At 42.3% G+C, this 13,098-nt stretch overlaps 1 protein-coding gene across 1 annotated transcript in view; it reads right to left on the bottom strand.

Moving 5' to 3' along the window:
- Positions 1-13,098, bottom strand: part of LOC119410166 (transcription factor E2F3) — a 20,822-nt gene that overhangs the window by 6,130 nt on the left and 1,594 nt on the right. The window contains exons 2-5 of the mRNA XM_037677076.1: positions 11,196-11,316; positions 9,200-9,330; positions 5,758-5,846; positions 272-430 (exon numbers count right to left, since the gene is read on the bottom strand). Coding sequence (XP_037533004.1) covers positions 272-430; positions 5,758-5,846; positions 9,200-9,330; positions 11,196-11,316 — 500 coding nt within the window. The remainder of the gene's footprint in view (positions 1-271; positions 431-5,757; positions 5,847-9,199; positions 9,331-11,195; positions 11,317-13,098) is intronic.

Here is a 13,098-nt window from a genome sequence, read left to right as displayed (position 1 = left end):
CACCATCAGGTAACAGCTGAAGTTACCTGATTGACACCATCAGGTAACAGCTGAAGTTACCCGATCAGGTAACAGCTGAAGTTGCCTGATTGATACCATCAGGTAACAGCTGAAGTTGCCTGATTGATACCATCAGGTAACAGCTGAAGTTACCTGATTGATTATATTAACAATAAAACCATCAGGTAACGGCTGAATTTATCACCTGAAGGAAAGTTATCTATAAACTAGTTTCAGCTTCACAGATGATGAAATAAAAACTAAAGGATATCTCTGGTTGCTCTGCAGCTCGCTCATGTGTCTCATATCGATGCTGCATCTCTCAATGAGCTGCTCCAACTTCTGCTCTTCTTCACCCAGAGCCGAAACTTCGGCTGAGAGAATTTGTCTTTGGCTCAGTGCTCCCTCCACCTCCAACAGACTGCAGCCCCTAGGAGTGAGAAAGGAAGGGCTGATTTACTAAAAGAACAGCCTTTCCGATCGTTTCAGCTTGAACCCCAATCCTCAGCTGTGCAACAAATACTTCTGAACGTGAGCAACTGCAACCGATTCTTATAAAGACGCAACCTTTACAGTTAAAGACTGGAATCTCACCTTACTATTCACAAATAATATATTTCATAAATAATCTACAAAACATAGAGGCCATTTAAAATTCAACAGCCAACAATATCAACATTATTCTTCTACCTCACATAAAGCATGAGTTACGTACAACTTTTATTTTAACAGAAACTATCCAGAACGTTCAAAAACAGTTTATTATTACAAACAGACAAGAACTGGGCTTTACCACTCTTTACTGATTGCTACAACTGCCACCGCAAGTTGTGTGTACTGTATTTTTCGTTATTATAAGTCGCACTTCTTTTTGCTATTTTACATGCCCTGCAACTTATAGGCCGAAGCAACATATTTATGGATTTTTTTCCCATATTTATAAACCAATTTTTGGCTGAGATATGACTGTTTTCATTCATTCTGACTGAAAATATTGAACGCTACCATTTTTCAGCCACTAGATGGCACCAGAGTAGTAAGGCATGCCGTTGTATCGTGTAATAGGTAAACGTGACTATAATGACAAATTCAAAAAAGTTCAAGACAAAAACAACTGGACTTCATTATATTTTACTTTATTGTTTTTGTCGAACTTTTTTGAATTTACCATATTATGGATGATTGAATCTTCACCAGTTATTAATGACACAATCGGCTTGCCGTAGTCTTCCACCTTTGTTCTGCTTGCTGCTTGGAGCAACCGTCAAATCTGCTTCATTTCACTGCACCGCCCCGGCGAAATGCAGCTAATTTGACCATTAAAGTGCATTTATTAAGTAACAGTTCAACTGAGACACACCTTTACTAGAATTTCGAGCAAACAAATAATTGTTTTATGTGCTTTTCTTGTTGAGTTTCGAAAAAATGTGCAGCGTTCCTCTTTCCTTTTTTCCCTCCGTGTCTGCGCGCTCCCAGAGCATCGAGGCAGCGAATACGTTTGAAATACAGCTGATTTGACTGTTACAAGTCCTTTTATTAAGTAAAAGTTCATCTGAGACACAACTTTACTATAAAGTGAGGAAACAATTGTTTTTAGGTGTTTATCTTGTTAAATTTCGAAGAAATGAGCAGTGACTCATCCCTCTACTCGTGCCCGCTTTAGCAAATCAGGTTTTGAAATGCAGCTGATTAGATCGTCAAAGTGCATTTATTAAGCAAAAGTTCAACTGAGACACACCTTTACTATAACTTTGAGCGAACAAATAAATGTTTTTAAGTGTTAATCTTGTTAAAGTCCTCCCGTGCACGCTCCCGTGGCCGTCATTTGGTAGCCAATCGATTTTTGGAACAATACCGGGTTGACAGAGGTGACGCTTAACAACGCGTCAGCGGTGACACACGAGATGCGACATATACAGCGAAGCGACGTATTTATGGATTTTTCCACTTTATTAGACATATTTGGACTGATGCGACTTATAGGGTGGAGCGACGTGTACAGTGGGAAAAATGGTAGTTTAGTTTTTGTACGTTTTTGTAGGGGTGAGCTGCCATTTTTGTTAGGACGCTTTTCTCCTGTTTTGTTAGTTTAGTTCAGGTAAGAGACCTGTATTTTGGTTAATTTTGTCTCGTTAGGTAAGTGAAGAAATGGGAGGAAACAGTTTGTTTATTATTTTGGTCTGAAGCTCACCCTGAAGTTTGGCAAGACTCCAAGGTCATATTAATCTTTTTCCACACTGTAAATAAACTCTGTTTAATCATATCATTGACTCGTAGCTGCTTGAGGTGTGCAAAAGGTGGAAACGCCCACATGCATTGTCGGTTGTAACACCTGAGTTTCTGCTAAACAAATGTGAACACAAGTGGCCCGTTTGGATAATATTACTACATCCTGTGAAATATGACTAAAAGAAACAAGACGGAGGCAAACATGGAGAACCCAGAAACATGCCGTTTGTCATATTTTACTCCTAAATGTTTGACGGGATGACTTCGTAAATTAGAGACCGCCTAAGGTTATTTTACGTGCTGATGTTGATCCTGAACGAACACGCTTCACCTCTAGATTCTTCAGGTTTTAATGACTGACGGATGAAAGTTTTAAGATTTTTAAGCTGCTACAGACATGCTAACGTCACGTGTGACTGCTCAGCCTGGACTGTTCAGCCTGCGCGTCACCTCCGTGTTTTTACCCGTCTATTGTTCGAGGTGTGACTGATCATGAAACCACCTGGAGAGACTGTAGGTGTTGGACAGGTGAGACCTGAGAGTGCCTGCTTCAATCCATTTTATCTGAGGTGACTTCCTTCATTTCTCCTCGAATCACCTGTGGTGTTTGTCCAAACCCCGTCGTGCACTCCACAGCAGAGAGGAGCTGCGCTGAGCTCAGGCCAGCGTGACGTGTGCTGCCTGTGCACATGTGCACAACATGGGCACAGCACGTTGTGCAAATCACAAGACACAAAAAGGTTCTGCAGCTTTAAGGGGTTCAGACTCAGGTCAGCTCTCGCTTTGCTTCAAACTTTGGGAAGATTTTCTTCAGCATCTTCCAAGACATGCAGCATGGTAGAGCAGTTGGCAGAGCCTCTCAGCGAGCAGGTCACCCCGGATCAAATCCCAGCCAGGGGCCTTTCTGGGTGGAGCTTGCATGTTCTCTCCGTGGATGTGTGGGTTTTCTCCAGGTACTCCAGTTTCCTCCCACAGAACAAAAACATGCATGTTAGACTGATTGGTAACTCTAAATTTTCCCTAGGTGTGACTGAGAGAGTGAATGGTTGTTTGTCTCCATGTGTCCCTGTGATGGACTGGAGACCTGTCCAGGGTGTCCCCCGCCTCTCGCAAAGTGAAGGCTGGACATGGGCACCAGTGACCCCCATGACCCAAAAATTGAAGAAGCGGGTAAAAGATAGTGGATGAATGGATGGATCTTCCAAGCCGGCAGCTGGACAAACCACCAAGCAGCTGCTTAACTCAAAATGAGCTCTTTGTAGGACTGCACCATCGTCATCACAGCACCAACATCTCAAAGAGCTGCTTGGACTGCAATAAATCAAAGACCATTATAGTTTATACACCATGTTCTGTTGTTCATGCTAATAAAAGACTTTCACTAGTCTTTGATTAGATGACTATGACGGAGCTTTAGGGCCACACTAAGAAAAAAAATTAAGACATAAAATTACAAGAATAAAGTTGTAGTATTATGAGAATAAAGTCATACAAGACTTTTTTTTTTTAAAACAGATTTCATTTATTTTCTTCCCACGAGTCAGATCCACAACGCGGCCTATCAATCAATCCAGTAGGCGTATCAGCAAATGACCAATCCAAAGCTAAATGCTCCTTACCTGCAGAGAGCTGCTGCGGCCCATCAGAGAGTACCACCTTACAGTAAGCAGGTTCAAAGTCCTGATACTGATAATAATCTGATGCTGATGTGCCAACAGATTAACTATCTCCTTATTTATGAAACCAATAGTATAACAAGATGCTCAGCATTCTTTATTTTACCACAGTTAAACCTGCTTCATCGAGTCGGAGTTCGGATAATATTGCGACTCATTTAGCTTCAGATTGGTCATTTCCTGACACGCCTACTTGATTGATTGACAGGTCGCGTGGTGGATCTGACTCGTGGGAAGAAAAAAAAAACACTAGAGCTGCAAAAAGACTCATACAAGTTTATTCTCATAATACTAGAAATTTATTCCCATAATTTTATGGCTTTAATTTTTTTTTCTTAGCGTGGCCCTAAAGCTCCGTCGTAGATGACAGAAAGTGTTGGTTTAACACAACAAATTTTGTTAGTGAATGAACAAACAATGTCACAACAACAGAAGTAATATTGCACATTTGTCCAATATCATACAACCTTAGTGCTACATGCAGCGCTGCTTCTTTTAGTAAAAACTAAATGCACTGGTGTTCTGGACAGGATTTCAGTAAAAACTTTGAATGTGTGATACTGTTAAATTTTGCGATGACTGTTTTACTGGGAATAAACCAACACTTTCTCTTCTGTCATCTAAACCAAGTGTGGCCATCGAGCTCAGTGAGCGAGACCTGAAGAGCTGCCTCTTCTGTGGCGTTTCTTTTTTTAAATTTTATTTCTTTCGGCTGCTCCATTCTTGAGGGGTCGCTACAGCGAACAAACTCGTATGAAGACTTGGCATTTGTTTTACGCCGGATATCCTTCCTGACGCAACTACTGAGCTACCACAGCCCACATGTGTGGCAGTGCCTGGAGGAGCAAATAGGAAGGGGGTTAAGGCCCAGGGAGGGACAAAGGCAGGTGGAGATAGGTGTGGATGGTTCACACGTCTCACCCACATTTTGATGCAACAGTCAAGGGATTCATAAACCTTTGAGATGGTGTTTTAGTTTCTCTGGTATGTGTATGTATTCCTAAAGGGCAGCGTCTACCACCCTGCTCAGCTTGTCTTTAGTTTTTGTCCTTAATGGGAACGGGAAGGGCAGTCGTCTTCCAATGCAAGAGTTGGGGGTTCGACTCCACCAACAGTCACATGCTGAAGTGTCCCTGGGCAAGACACTGAACCCCTCATTGTCTCCGATGTGTGTCCCATCGATGAATGAAAGTGATCTAAAGCACTGATTAGTCTTTGCAGAGGTCTAGTAGAGTGCTGTATGAATGGGTAAATGAGGACACAGATTGTGTTGTAAAGTTCTTTGAGTATCTTCATAAGATACAAAGGTGCTGTACAAGTACAGTCCATTTATTATTTTGCCTCAGAGCTGATGCAGATTCCCAGACATCAAGGACGCAGTGACTGTCGGTCTTGAACAGTAAACTGAACTTCTACCTTGTTTCTTGAAAACCTTTTCACCGCTCCTCTAGATGAGCATCTTTAAACAGCTGTAAACTGAAACTACAACGCTGATGACCAATCCAAGAGATGCTCATTCATTTAGTATGTTAAAATAACCCGCAGGTGCGGTGTGAGGCTTACAACGGGTGAAGTCTGCAGGGAAATCATTATTTCGACAATCTGTTAGTTTTAGGAAATGGAAAACCAATTTAGTAAGAGCTGATGAATGCTTCCACAAAGTATTCAGGGAAAACATATTTTTGTATTCAGTTGGGCTTTCTGTAGACTGTTTGGTACAGCTCGCGTACGCGGACCAGGCCACCTTAATGCACTTAAGGCTTTCCTGGGCTGAACCCCAAGGTCCTACCAGCAGGTTGTCCACACGTACAAATCATTTTCAGAAGAGTAGGAGGAATTGAACATTACTTACATCCACTGAATATTGTTCTTCGATTTCTTCTTAATAAGATGAATCCCTTCTAGGACATTGGTGATGTCATACAACCGCCTTTTCTGTACCTAAGAAAACCCAGGTACACAATGAGCAGTCCGTTAACGACATCTTTCACACAAATATCAATTCATTTCATGCTTAACAAAATTCAGTCTTTGGTGTCTTTTGTGTGAATCGCAGCTTTATTCACACACCAGGAGAAGAGACAAAGAGCTGTGGCGTGCACGCCATGACTGGACCGCACATGCAGAAATAAAACGGTCTGCTTCTGTGAAGATTAAATAACACTACTGTCAAAGAATACTTTACAAATAAAACATTTTACTACAACTGGTGGGGTTTTACCTCCACTGCTGTTCGAACCACAACAATAACTATACATATATTGTTTTTAAACTTCTTCTCTTCCATATTAAAGTAAAGGCTAGCATTCCTTAGAGCCTTAGATTTCTTACTCTCTCACTGGTACATTTTCATCTTTAAATCACTTCTTGGTCTGCTGCCTTCATACATCTCCTCCTATATGTCTCTGCGTGAGTGCAGCTACAGCGTGCGCTCTCAGGACATTATTACCTGCAGTGTTCCTTCAGTGTGGACTGAACTGGGCAAAAGGGTCTTCTCCTACTCCGCTCCGTTTCCTGGAATATCTTGCAAAAAAGATCTGAAGCACTCGACCTTGACCTCTCTAAGTGGCTTCAAACATCTGCTAAGTTCAAGGCAAAAACCAACGCATGTTCCTGTTTTTAGTTTCCTACATTGCTTTATAATCTAGCTGGGGGTTTTTTTATATCTTTTTTTTTTCCCCATTTATTTTTTTCTATTTATATGCTTTCATTTATGATTGTCTACTGTTGTCATTGTTGTCCACAGTTGTCATCATTCTTTGTTTAAAACAGGTCTCTCTTGTAAATGAGTCCTCGAGGCTCAATGAGACTAACCTGTATAAATAAATGTTGAATGAAAATTCAGATATATCAAACCATGCGCACGCATGTTTCTGTGCTACTTTCCTTCATACATCCTGACGAACATGGCGCTGAGATCTCCATGGGCATGCCTCCATTGAAATATGCGTACATGTGTGATTCTCTTCTCGACATGATCAAAACTGATGCAGGAAAATTAAGAATTTAATGGACAGAGTCGGAGACGCTCCTAAATTAAAGTATAAACGCTGTGCTCAAAGCAGAGTGGTGGTGTGTGCAGCTGTCAGAGCAGAAATAATGAAAAGGTTAAACGTTCAGACAGAAGGGTGGGAATAAAGAAAAGGACAGCTGCCCATTGCTTCCCATTCAGTAATGTTAGACACCACTTCCTGTACTTGAGTTACACACACTCCTAGTGTAAATAAATGATGCAAACCAGCGTGGGGAGGGGGATCTGCCAGCGACGCACTTCTGAGACTGAGGGACGGTTAACTTTACACATGCTTGATAACATAACTGTAAACAGTCACTCGTGGCTCTGGTTGTAAGGACCTCCAGCATGGTGAGGACTTGAAGTGGCACCAGCAATGCTCAGCTCTTGCACTGGCAGCATGACAGCTCAGTGGTTAGCACCGTTGGCTCACAGCAAGAAGGTCCTGGGTTCAATCCCTGGTTGGATCCGGGGTCTTTCTGTGTGGAGTTTGCATGTTCTTCTCGTGCTTGTGTGGGTTTTCTCCCGGTACTCTGGTTGGTTTCCTCCCACAGACCAAAAACATGCATGTTAGTCTGCCTTCAGGCCCAGGCCTCCCTAGCAAGAGATCTGTGATCTCAATGGGATTAGACTGGTTAAATAAAGGTTAATAAAAAATAAGTAAAGAATAAATGAAGACTCAATGCTGTTAATTGTGCACAACAAAAGTTGTGCGTTGTCCAGCGGTGTGTCAATATTTGCAATGCGAGAGAAGAGGAACATGTTGGTTATTCCGGGCGTATCCAAAAAACATGCAACATTTTTTTTTCAATTTGAAATGCGTGCACTAGTCCTTGACCCTCTTCCAACCAAAATGTGGTTTGCAGGCTTGTGAAATGTTTAAAAAATGTGAACCACCCTTTAGCTATGGCAGCCATCTTGAATCAAGCTGACCCAAAAGTTAATCAGCTGTAAATGTACCTCCAATGATTTCTTTATGAGTTTCATTAAAACCTGTCCAGTGGCTCATGTCTTTTGCTAAGACAGGGTTAATTTCAAGAGTTTATACTAAAGTATTATGAGCTCATGTGATCTGTTAGTGTTTGAAGACTATTGGGAATCACTCTCAGGTAAAGGTTTAGCTCAATATTAAGTCAAAATGTATCGAGCTGCAGCCATTTCTGCATTTACTAAGGTCGACTAGCTACGGCAGCCATCTTCAATCAGCCAGGTTTGTTGGCCTCAGGGCTCCATCTCTGTTATATCAGATGATGTGGTCCTGCTGGCATCATTGTGCCGTGATCTTCAGCTCTCACTCAAGTGGTTTACAGTGAGTATAAAGCAGCTGGGATGGGGGTCAGAACTTCCAGATCTGAGGCCATGGTGCTCAGTCAGAAAAGAGTGGATTGCCCTCTCTGGGTTGGGAGTGAGGTGGAGTTTAAGTATCTCGGGGTTTTGTTCACAGTGAGGGAATAATGGAACGGGACATTGGCAGACGGATCGGTGTGGTTTCTGCAGTATTGTGGACTTGGTGCCGGTTCGTTGTGGTGAAGAGGGAGCTGAGCTACAAGGCGAAGCTCTCCGTTTACTGATCGGTCTACGTTCCTACCCTCGCCTATGCCCATGAACTCTGGGTAGTGACTAAAAGAATGAGATTGTGGATCCAGAAGGTCTAAATGAATTTCCTCTGAAGGGTAGCTGGACTCTCCCTTAAAGACAGGGTAAGGAGTTCAGTTATCCAGGAGAGACTCGGACGAGAGCCACTGCTCCTCCACATCCAGACAAGCCAATCCAAGCCAAGACAATCTGGTAAGGATGACCCATGACGCCTCCTAAGGGGCAACTGTGGCGCAGTGGTAGGACAGATATTGTCAAGAGTCAGAGTTTCTTTATTTGTCATTCGCATCACAAAGTCACAAGTTCGACTCCCCACCATGCCCACACGTTGCAGTGTCCTTGAGTATGACACCTAATCTCCAACTACTCCCTGGGCGCTTCAATATTTTCCCACTGCTCCACATGTGTGATGGGTTCAAAACTCTTTGTGTGTGAATGCAATGACAAAAAAAAAAAACATTTCACTTCCTAGGGAGGTGTTCCAGGTGTGATTGGGAGGAGACTGAGGACAACAGAACACGCTGGATAGATTTTGTCTCTTAGCTGGCTTGGGAACACCAGAAGAGCTGGAAGAGGTGGCTGTGGAAAGAGATGTCTGGACCTCCATGCACAAGCTGCTGCCCCCACGACCCGACTTCAGAGCAAGAAAGACAAAAAGAAAAACAGACAGACAGACAAAGCTGACCTGTAAGGTTTCAGCTGCAAGGTTCAGGTCCAAAACCCCATCAGAGGACTGAGCAAGAAGATCCACAAACTTCTTTGTTAGCAGGCCCAACGACGTGTCATACCGGGTCTTCTCTGGTGGAGACTTTGGTGCTAAGGTGGACAAAAATAAAAGAAGTAAATGTTTTAACTTGTGTTGTTTTTGTTGGTGATAAGGAATTACTGTAGCCAATAGAACCATGTGACATGATCAGTATTTGTAAAAAATAAAAATAATTAAAAAGCAAGATTTTTCTTAGCAGCTGGGGTGAAGAGCATCATCGGAAACAACAGTTCGGTTTGCCCAACTTCATTATGCACTAAATGTCATGTGAAAGTGTGTTTTCAGGTAAAACATTTAGCTGCTTCAAGACAAGAAATAAAGAGTTTTGGGTTTTTTTGGAGAAGTGCGTGTCGTTTTTTGTTTAATCAAAACAGAAACAAGCTTTAATGAATAAAAACTCTGAAAACTATCTGGGTAGTTATGATTTTAAAAAGAATTCAGCCACTCATTGAGCCATGAGTGGAAGCTAAAATGCTTTGCAAAAGTTTAGTTTTATTTGTATGTAAAAGGATTCAGCTGGTTTCTGTTCCTACACAGATGCAAAGCAGCCTCCAAACATTAGTTTCTAAAACTAGAAGCATTTTATTTACATTTCTAGTAATCTCAACTTTAACGTCCTGCACAAAACACACGTAGAGCGTTAACCACAAATGTACTCAGTCCAGACAAACCTGAGATTTTTCTCTGTACTCTGAAATGTTTTTACATTAAAATATGACTGTTAAAGAACAGTGTCTAACCTTTAAAGGTCTTTAGGGTCTATCACGAAGATTAGAAATATTTTGTCTAAAAATGATGCAGAAAATGCTTTTGTCACGTCTAGACTGGACTGTTGCAATGATTTATTATCTAGGTGTCCAAATACTTCTTTAAAAAGTCTTCAGTTGATCCAAAATGTTGCTGCCAGAGTCTTAACTGGAGTTAGTGGGAGAGATCATATCTCTCCAGTTTTAGCTTCTCTCCACTGGCTCCCTGTCAAGTCCAGAATAGAATTAAAAATCTTACTTCTAACCTACAAAGCTCTCAACAGCCTAGCTCCATCTTATATTACAGATCTTATTGTTCCATACTTTCCTAACAGAGCACTTGCTCTCAGACTGCAGGTTTACTTGTGGTTCCTAGAGTTTGCTAAAGTAGAATGGGATGCAGCTCTTTCAGTTATCAGGCTCCTCTCATGTGGAACCAACTTCCTGTTTCTGTCCGTGAGGCTGACACATCGTCTACTTTTAAAATTAGGCTTAGGTCTTTCCTTTTTGATAAATCCTATAGTTATTGTCGCTGGGGTTTCCTAAGCTATCCCTTAGTTATGCTGTTATTAGCTTAGACTGCTGGAGGAGAAATTGGCCACATTTCCTCACTCTGCTGCTGTCTTTACTTGCTCTACTTGTTTGTATTTGTAATTATTTCTATCCTTAATGTGTTTTGTCTTTCCTCCAACAGAAAGTCCACCTGGACCGGTCATTCCATGTTAATCTGTTTCTCCTTCCTGTTGCTCTCAAACCCAGCCAATCGAAGCAGTGGCCTCTCGTCCTGAGCCTGGTTCTGCTCGAGGTTTCTTCCTGTTAAAAGGAAGTTTTTCCTTTCCACCGTTGCCATTGTGCTTGCTCAGGAAGGGAGACTGCGACAAAGTGAAGATTCAACACAATCTGCTGGTTTCCTATAGACAGAGAACTTTTACTAATTGGCTTTCTTAATGTGTGTGAACGTTTTTGTTCGGTGTCCTGAGACGACTTCTGTTGGGACTTGGCGCTTTATAAACACAATTAATTGAATTTAACTTCCAGGAAAAAAAAATGTCATCAGGTTTTGTTTTGCTTTCAGGATTTGTTGTTGTTTTTTACCAGATGGTAAAAATGTATTTCACCAAATCAAACAGATCTTTGTGTTGGAAGTCCTGCCATTAATCACTTCTTACTTCTGGGCGTCTTCAGCCGCGCCCCGTTGGCCGCTGCGCCCGCTCCTCTCCCTCTTGGTGTTTTAGCTGCTTCGGACTGGTACTGGTGGTCCGAATCATCCAGCGCCAACCGTCTCTTTGCCTGGAAAACAAAATGTATTCACAGAAATGGTCACCCTAGCCACGTTCAAGTTATTTGTCAACACTGAAACCTTCATAAACAAACATGTTTTTTTTATAATTCTCTGAAGGTCGTACAACAGAACAACAACAGTAACGAATTCATACAGATGTTCGGTCAACTGTAAATTACACAGTAATCTGCAAACACAGGGCCTAAACAATGATATATTAATGAGTATTTAAAGTTCCTCATTGTTTTGTCCACGTAAAGACTGAAGCTCATGTGAGATGATGGATGCTGGTTGGAAACACCTGATCCAGTGCAGGTGCTGACAGAACTACAAATCGTTGATTTTGGTCCCCATTTCCGCAAGACAGGTTAGAGCAAAACTCAACAGTATAAAGGTAAAATATACTGCTGACGTGGGTTAAAATACAGAATCAGACAAAAAAAAAAAAACACACACAGCAGTATATATATATATATATATATATATATATATATATACACACACACACCAGTATGTACTCAGCTAAGGACTTGAATAAGATAAAACCTAAACTGGCAAAAAGAATTACTGGCAGAATTAATTTCACCACAGCAATAATATGTGAAAAAACAGTGGTAATATATGGAAAAGCTAATGTATTATAAGAATAAACCATAATATATGAATAAACTGCTGTAATACATTTCTCCCAAAGCAGGTCTTTTCCTGTTGTTTTGGATTTAGTGTGTTCCAGCACTTCCAGCCTCCTGAGTCACTGCTGTTTCTCTCTGTCTCACACTTGAAGCCAGTTCCTCACTGGGCTGTGATTTCTGGCGAATGGCACTCAGCGCTCCAAAATGTCCTGAAATGTTCACAGAGGTTCATAATTTCACGTGTACTGCACTCATCACTTGCGTTTTAATTACCGGTACTGTTAATTTTTTTCTGATAAGAGAGTCGTCTCCAGGCCGTGTAAAGAGCTCCAAAACTGGATTTTGACACTTTCCTCTGACAGACAACATGTTCCGGTCTAAAAGCCACACTGGTGCTAATCAGTTATTGAAAACTGGTCCTAATCTGACCAACTACACTTCAGACCTGCCAACATGAACTCTTACATGTGGGGGCAGGTGACCAAGATGGGTTCAAACCAGGCCGAGGGGTTGGTGCCATGTAGACAGAGGGCAACAAAATAACGTCCACGGCCCAGATTAGTTTTCAAACTGTGAACACAAATGGATTGATTTTCAAAAACAGGTCCAGGCAAGGACAACCATGAGATCCTGGCTATAGTCTGCATGTTGAAGTATGTCCCTCGGATACACTCCTGTCCCCGAGGACCCCGTCGTCCCTCTATGTCCCTTGGATACGTTCCAGTCCCCGAGGACCCCGTCGTCCCTGTCTTGGATACACTCTTGTCCTAGATGACCCTTCATCCCATGTCTTGGATACACTCCTGTCCTTGAAGACCCCTTCGTCCCTCTGTCTTGGATACACTCCTGTCCCCGAGGACCCCTTCGATGTCTTGGATACACTCCTGTCCCCGAGGACCCTTCATCCCACTGTCTTGGATGCACTCCTGTCCCCGAGGACCCTTCATCCCACTGTCTTGGATGCCCTCCTGTCCCCGAGGACACCTTCATCCCACTATGTCTTGGATACACTCCTGTCCCCGAGGACCCCTTCATCCCTCTACGTCTTGGATGCACTCCTGTCCCCGAGAACCCCTTCATCCCTCTACATCTTGGATACACTCCTGTCCGCGAGGACCCCTTCGTCCCTCTACGTCTTGGATACACTCCTGTCCCCGA

The sequence above is a fragment of the Nematolebias whitei genome, chromosome 5 (genome assembly GCF_014905685.2).
Source record: "Nematolebias whitei isolate Nwh7 chromosome 5, NemWhi1, whole genome shotgun sequence".
Lineage (NCBI taxonomy): Eukaryota > Metazoa > Chordata > Actinopteri > Cyprinodontiformes > Rivulidae > Nematolebias > Nematolebias whitei.
The sequence above is the reverse complement of the archived record's forward strand: the minus strand, read 5'-3'. Positions and strand labels throughout refer to the sequence as shown.